The sequence below is a fragment of the Myotis brandtii genome, unplaced genomic scaffold, assembly GCF_000412655.1.
Source record: "Myotis brandtii unplaced genomic scaffold, ASM41265v1 scaffold323, whole genome shotgun sequence".
Lineage (NCBI taxonomy): Eukaryota > Metazoa > Chordata > Mammalia > Chiroptera > Vespertilionidae > Myotis > Myotis brandtii.
In genome coordinates this window covers 584,351-592,676 of record NW_005362400.1, presented here as the reverse complement: position 1 = coordinate 592,676, position 8,326 = coordinate 584,351, and the positions used below count along the sequence as shown (strand labels likewise).

Here is an 8,326-nt window from a genome sequence, read left to right as displayed (position 1 = left end):
GCTAAGGATGTTCGACTGCAGCTTAGGCCTGCTCCCTGCTGGCAAGTGGACATCCCCCGAGGGCTCCCAGGCTGCCAGAGGGATGTCTGACTGCCAGCTTAGGCCTCATCCCCCGGGGAGTGGGTTTAAGCCAGTAGGTGGACATCCCCTGAGGGGTCCCTAAGGTATAGATATAGATTAGATATAGATATAGATATAGATAGAGATATAGATATAGGTGTAGGTATAGATATAGATTAGATATAGATATAGATATAGATAGAGATATAGATAGAGATAGAGATAGAGATAGAGATAGAGATAGAGATAGAGATATATTTAATTACTGGTTACATTCAATATTATTTTGTATTAGTTTCAGATGTACAGTATAGTGGTTGGAAAATTATGTACTTTATGGAGTACTAAATCATTCTGTGTGAACTTTAACACTGAGAAAATGGATAAATATGTTAATGTTGTAAAAAAAGTTTGTTATTGCTTCATAGGTAACAATTGGAAACAACTCTGCAAAAAGTTTATAAATGATACACAAATAAAAATAAAATAATAATAGTGAATAGAGATCAAGTAAAGAAAACAGTAAATATAAAAAATTAAGAAAGCCCTGAAATATATTTATTTGCATTAATTTACGAAGAATATTGCCTATTCATCCAGCTTCTGAAATTAATGTAACAGAATATGGCTGCAACTATTGATTGTTTTTACTAGAAAAACTTTTAAGTCCTAGTAAATCATCTAGTGGACAGATGAAAATGTTTTGACTTTTTTACATTCCAAAACACTTAATTATATTTTAATATTATCAACTCATTATCAAATTTAAGCCTCCCTATAATGAATGATTTGGTGCATATAAATTACAAATATATTATTTCCTTTATCATTGTTCATCACACCACATTCTTACGGTGGACAATATTGCTTCATTCTCTTTTAGATTATATTTTGTCAATTTAATAATACTTTAACAAGATCTCATTATTTTATTCTAGTAATTGTAACATATTTCCTTCTACAAAACAGCAACTTAAATGTTAAGGCATCCTACTTAAAGTGCCTCAACACATGAAGTTTATTTTTTTTCTACATTTTCTTCCAGAAAACTGCCTTTAAAAGAAGAGAATGGGAAAGAAGTCCTAAATCCAGAAACTATAGAAATTAAGGTTTCTAATGACATCCAATCAAAAGAAGACGACAGCAAAGCATAACACCGAGCTTGCAGAGGCGGGAACAATGCTACAAAGAGCATTTGGATTGCAGTGACCCTATGACCAAAACTATTCCATTGACCTTAATTTCTTGGGAAACTTCTAGCTTGGAATAGCTTGTACACATATACATATGATCAAATACTCCTGCCCATGGTCCATTTCCTTTGTTGTTGTTGTTGTTGTTGTTGTTATTGTTGTTGTTTATTTTGTTAAGAAATTCTATATAGAGACCTGACTGGCACCAACTCTTGGGTATCAATTTGACTCTATGATTGAAGAAATGCAATTTATTAGATGGCTAACGTGCTCTACTAGTACTTCTTCAGAACTATATCTCATACCACAGCCTCTCCAAAAAATAGGAGTTTAAACAAAACAAACAAAAAACTTTGTGAGCTAGTTGTAAAAGAGAACCCTGCATGTTTTCAATCCTGTATTGGGCAAATAGATTATTAAAGTGGATTTCAGTTGAAGATGAAAACACTTAATAAAGGTTACACTTTTTAGGAGAATTTCAGGGAACCCGGGCTTGAATAAGCCAACTATCTTTAGCAGATATTAGAAATGGAGAGAGACTTTGGAAAACTGTTTTTAAGTTACAGTTATAGACTGACGTGCCAGATCAAAATTGTTACCCACTTGAATGAATATTAGTTGTATGTAAAGTTAGAGTAGAAAGATTCCGTAAATCTCTTTCTATATGCCATATTCACTCACAGTGGATTACACACACACACACACACACAAATGTATTGCAAGTGAAAATAATATTGACTTCTGCCCTCAGCTTCAAGTAATAAAGTAAATTGAAATGGGAATAATATCAATGTTGTCTTGATATATTTATAAAGATGTGATTATCTTTTACTTTTAAATAAATTTAACAGAAAACAGGTCTTTAGCATTTCTACAGATACATTTCCCCCCATTGTTTTAGATAATCTTTGTTTAAAAATTCATTTTTAAGGGTTATAGGTCAATCATAAATGTAATTGGCTAATGGAAGTTAAAATCCTTAGTTTGGTTGAATTAGGAGAAGTTAACATTTAAACATGCCATGAAAGTGTCAATGCTAAGCAATTGAATTACTACCATCTTTTTATTCTGGATGTTGTAGCTAGAAGTCATTTTAAGATTTTGATAAACAACTTTGGTTGAAGAAATCCCTAAACTATACAACACAAACTTTCTAATATTTCTCAGTCAGGCCTATATCTGAATAAAATACTTATCAACTTCCAAGCTATGCAAGCTCCCAGAGGTAAAAGACTGAAACATAAATTTCAGTTATATGTAAGGTAAGAGGAAAAAAAGTATTTATAACTAGAGGCCCGATGCATGAAATTCGTGCAAGAGTAGGCCTTCCTCCCCCGGCTACCGAATCCAGCTTCCCTCTGGCACCAGGGACCCGGGCTTCCCTCTCAGCCCCGGCTTCATCCGGAAGGTCGTCCAGAAGGATGTCTGGTCCAATTTGCATATTATGCTTTTATTATTATAGATTATAAATATACATACCATTGGGAGCAGGTTTTAGATTATTTCTTACCCTAGAGAGCCAAAGTTTGCTTTGGGCTCCATCATATTCATAATCTTTAGTATTCCAGGGGGATTATGGCTCAAATCTTGACTGGTTGGGGGACGCATGCCATCCTTTATTGTTGATAAGACATTGGAGGAAAGTTCTAACACTGCAGAGGGACCTGCTTTCGGGTGCCTCTATTGAAATAACCTGATGGATATTAAATGTAATATTAATGCCACTTATGGACACTTTTATATACAAAGTGCTGAAAACTATCAGCCAGGGAGAGACAGTAACTAATTTTCCAAAATGTTGGTTATCAGCAAGACAGGATCTGCCCATCTGCACGTTCAGGTACTAGATCGCCAGTGTCACCGCCCTAATGTACAGTTTACAATGCAGGAATCTCTCCTTGCTGTCCTTTCTGGCATATTCTGAAGAAAAAGAAAAGACTTCCGTGCCTACCTAAGAATTTTAGTAGGAATTATCCAACTGGTCTTTTTGCTGGATTTGTTGCCGTTTAAATTATGCTTCCGCTTATCATCCTTTTGCTGTATTTTACTGTTTGTTCACCCTTTTGTATCGATGTGCTAAAACCAGTCAACATACTTGTGCAAGGTAAATGGGCTTAGTAAAATGTCAAGGAAGCAATAGCCATGAATGCTAATTCTTCCTGGATAGGGCTACCCGATTTTAAGCTAATGATGGTGAAAGAATTAGGAAAACTTAGAAAGCATCTTAGCATGTTTACTACTGTTATATCCGTGCTATACTTCAAGACCAGAGAAATCATAATAAAGAACAAATACTGTTGTGGGCTTTTTTTTTTTTCTGTTTGAAAGTTCGGTTTCTCTCTTTTCTTTGGACTTTCCTTGTAAAGCAACTTACCTACATGTTACTTTTATATATATTTGCTGTTGAGTTTCTTGCCACTAACGTGGAGTAAGGATCGGAGTTTAAGAGGTCATTGGGAACTAACCGTAGACTTTGTTTCAAGTGCACTGTTTCAATGGTCTGAGTGGTCCTTATCTCTTGTCCTTGAAATGTATGCCCTGCAGGAGCAAGGTGATACTGTGATAAACTTTTTTTTTTTTTAACATTTTTATGTAATGCTCCAAATTACTCTATTTGTAAAAATTTCCATCTAAGAGATGGATTTTAGTAAATTGTAAAGTATGAACAGAGTTGAAATCATGTTTCCTGTTTTTCATTCTTATTCTAGACTAAACATATCCATGTAACTGAAAAAATGTTATTTTTACTATCGGAGACTACTCTTAAGTGTTAGTATCAAATGTCAAAAGAGTTGACTGATTATGTTAAATAATCAGGACCTGTGGTACTTTAAACAAAGAAGCAAAGATATCACTAAAAAGATATTGGTATTTCTAGACAGGTTATGTGCAATTAGGCAATGACAATCTATATTCAACAACATAAGAGGAAACAATAATGTCAGCATTTTAGCACATATATTGTTTTTAAAACTGGCACAAAGTAATGTGTTAATGTATTCTACAATAATTTGCAGAGAAAGTTAATTAAGAATTGTAATTTCTAAAGATTTATTTGTTATTTTTATGCATCAACAGATTACCATTCTATTGATACTAATGTCTAACATTAATGTAATGCTGTTCAAGTTTTCCTTTATTTTTAATACTAATACTTATAGAAGCATTTTCAAAGACTATTTCATCCAGGAAAGTTTACATGAATCTTAGTCTTTGAATTAAACATTTATATAAATAGAAGGATTTTATTAATCAATTATTTATTTGAGTGCCAATAATTAATTATAATTTTATAATCATTCCTTTATTTTATGCTTCTTATTTTAAATAATTAAAATGTATTTGTGCCTTTAGATTAGCATGACAGTCTGCTTTTTAAAAGAAAAAACACAACTGTAATTTTTATTGACATATTTTGCTCCTATCGGTGACAATTGAATGATACCATTTTAATTACATTCAGTGAATAAGTGCAGTTCAAACTGCTTTACCCTGAATACAAAATCTAAATATAACAAATTATACTGTACTATCTATTTCCACTTATGACAAAAAGTTCTTTCAATGCACAGAAAATATACTTCATTTGTCCTGCATTGTTCTAAATGATAATATATTCTAGATATTGTTGAAATTGAGTATTACCAGTTGTAAAACAAAGCAACAGATGACTTTTTAAAATAGGGCACATTATTATGGTGTCACTTGGTTCAACATTATTCCTGTTATATATTGATTTGGGAGCACAAATCATTCTTTATTGTTGATAAGATAATCACTGGTGAAAATATCTAAACTGAAGTGGTAAAAAGAATAATCTCCATTCTTAATTTTAAAAATATTAGAATAACATATTGCAATTATTTATTAAAATTGCAATGTTCTTTTTCATGGAGAATAATCTAAACGCTCAATTTCAATTCCTTATAAAGATATTTTTTATAAGCATATCCAGAGTGCTTATTCAACAAACTTATGAGTAGGGGAAGGTTTTTTTAATGAGATTGTTTGCATTATTTATCTTTAGAGATAAAAGATTTGTGTCCTATTAACCCTTTGAAGCATTATTACAATTTCTCTCACATTGAAATTGCATATGGATGTATTAGCATATGCTAAAATTAAACTGTGGAAGGTCAAAGAAACGAAATACTTAAATCCTAAAAAAATATTTCAAGAAAGTATTCAACTCTTGGGCTTAATAATATTCTGAGATGAAATAAATATATGTGTAAATGAGAAAGTTATAAAAGGGCCTCTATATAATAGTTGCTGAACAAATATAATTTCCTTCCAGGTCCCTTCTCTTCTTTTTTTAAAAATTTCTTTTACCCATGTAAGTGCAGCTATTTTACAGCATTATACAGGAATATTAATTGATTAATTATCCCCCCATACTTTTATATTCTATATAATAGTTAATATTTATTTGATAACATTTAATATTCTTAGAAAAATAGTTCATTATTCACTATACAATTTTATCAATGGCTTAAAAACATTAGTTGGTACCTTCTTTTTAATTTTTAAAAATAATTTTTAGGATTTAGGACACATGATGTTTATAAGTATTAACATAAAATCTTCCCATATACATTTAATATTTCCAATTTTTTTTTCTGAAATGAAAATATCTTTTGGCATCTGGTTTTAGCTTCCCTTAGAAAAGAATTAGCAAAACACTGACTGTTGGAGCATTTTAAATCACAACCAGGCATAGAAAAATAGAGGAACAAAGAACCCCAGAGAGTGCAGACTGAACTCCTACCTTATGAAGAGGTCAGGACTTAGTGTGAGAAGAGCGTGAGCAGGGACTAGGAACATTGCTTAGTTAACAATGAAAGCCAACGCTCCTGATGCAAAGGAGAAAACGAAGTGAAATCCAAAGGAGAAAGTTAACATTAGAACCTATGATTCCATTTTGCAAATAGGATTTTTTTTTTTAGCAAACAACATGCATTATATAAAATAAATGGTAATGTTGAGAACAAACATATTTGTTTCAATTCTTAAAGGAATGTTCATGGTTTTGCATTTGCCTCTAAACTCTGTTAGGAATACGTGAACTTCTTAGAAATAAAAGTTTCAAACAACTTTTTTTTTATGGTATGTGAATTCTATGCTGTGTTCAGTATGCATTAAAACATAGTGTTATTTTCTTTAACTTATATATTCCATTCAAATTCTATATTCTTACGTTAGTTAGCTACCACAAAGTTTTCTTATTGTTTCAATATAATATGTCCCTCTGAAATGCTGTATATATATGTCTAAACTGTAAAAATTATAATGCAAATGTTGAAGTTTTGTATTTATGAGAGACATTGAAAGTATGGCTTACAGTAAGTATATCAAAATTGTCACTTCACCATTTGTATATTAATAGTAAATATAATTTTACTTTAATAAAGTGTTGCATTTTATGTTTATTTTGAATAATATCTTTGTGATGAGTGAGCTTATGACTTGATAAATACTTTTAAACATTTCCGAACATATCTCTATATATTCAAAAGAAGAGAACGCTTTCTGGCATCCTGCCTCACCTCCAGTCACCATTCCTTTGGCTTCTACACTGTGCTCAAGTGAGAGTTTAATGAGTAAACTGTTGGTAAGAGCAGTAGTTCTCAAAATGTGGTCCCAGAGTGACAGTTCAGACACTTCTGGGGAACTTGTTAAAAATGTTCATTTCTGGACTACAGCACAGACCTACTAAATCAAAAGAATCTGGGAAGGGGCTCAGGAGTGTGTGTTTTAACAAGCCTTTTTGGTAACTCTAGGGCACACAGAAGTTTGAGATCCACTGGGTTGAGCACACATTGTGAGTGGCAATTTTAGATTAGCATCTGGTACATGACGACATTTTATTTCTCCTTATTATATAGAATATCAACTGGTAGAACTTAATGAGTTATAAATGAAGGGAAGCTAATCATTCCTCACCTGCTTTTTACTAGTTGGTGTCACTTCTTTTTCGCCAGTGTAAAGTTTAACTTATTTGTAAAATGAAAACAAAACAAAACAAAACAAATAATAACAATAGTGAATGCCAAATTTTCACAAGAGGGCCACTTTCAATATAGCCTTACAAATTCCATAAAGTAAATACACAATGAGGATCGAACCCACAACCCAGGTATGTGCCCTGACTGAGAATCGAACCCGGGACCTCTTAGTTCATAGGTCGATACTCAACCATTGAGCCACACTTAAGGGACAGACAATAAGTAAAGTCCAATGATTTCATAATCCATTGAATTACTTATTAGTAAGCTAAACTCGAGGTATCAAAAAAGTTGAAAGCATTGTTTTCCGTTGTTTTATTTCCTTTTCTTCTTTCTCAGCTTTTACTGGAAAACAAATTAAACCAACATTTAGTAGCTTAAAATATCAACAATATGTATTTTTTTACTATTGACAATTATTTTACTTCATATGGTGTAGGTGAGCTCATTCATGTGGCTACTGGCTTTGAAGAGGGACCTTAAAAAGGGAAGCCCCAATGTGCAATTTTTAATAAAGTTCTGTTTGCATCTCACTTGCAATGTCCAAGTGATCAAATACAGTCATGTGAATAAACACATAGACAATGTGCCTGCAGAGGGCCTGGAAGGAAAGGGATGATTTATTGAGCACAACCAATGTTTTAGTATAGCACCCTCCTTCTTCCCTTTCCTAATGTTTCACATCCCTTTTCACATGCAAAATCCACCCACCCCAAGGGGACACCAAGACTTCCAAAATCTCGTGTTACCAGGATCAACCTTAAATTTCAGAATTTATTCAACAAAATAAATTTCAGGAGCCAATAACTCTCCTCTGGTGTTATACCTTGGGTGTAGCTCCTCAGTGCAAATGCATGGGCATTAAAAAGATGTTTTAACTGCCCCAAGAAACTGTTACAGACAATTGAGAGACAGGGGCAGGACAATAGCAATAGAGACTGCTATTCAAAAAAAAAAAAGAAAAGAAAAGAAAAGAATGAAAGAAAGAAAAAAGGAAGAAAGGAAGAAAGGAAGAAAGGAAGGGAAGGAAGGAAGGAAGGAAGGAAGGAAGGAAGGAAGGAAGGAAGG

At 32.6% G+C, this 8,326-nt stretch overlaps 1 protein-coding gene across 1 annotated transcript in view; it reads left to right on the top strand.

Annotated features, from left to right (window-relative positions):
• NCAM2 (neural cell adhesion molecule 2) overlaps positions 1-2,040 on the top strand; it is a 421,975-nt gene extending 419,935 nt beyond the window's left edge. Inside the window, exon 18 of the mRNA XM_005870732.2 lies at positions 1,106-2,040. Within this exon, the coding sequence (XP_005870794.1) occupies positions 1,106-1,214 (109 nt within the window). The 3' untranslated portion in view covers positions 1,215-2,040. The remainder of the gene's footprint in view (positions 1-1,105) is intronic.
• Positions 2,041-8,326: the final 6,286 nt, after the last annotated feature.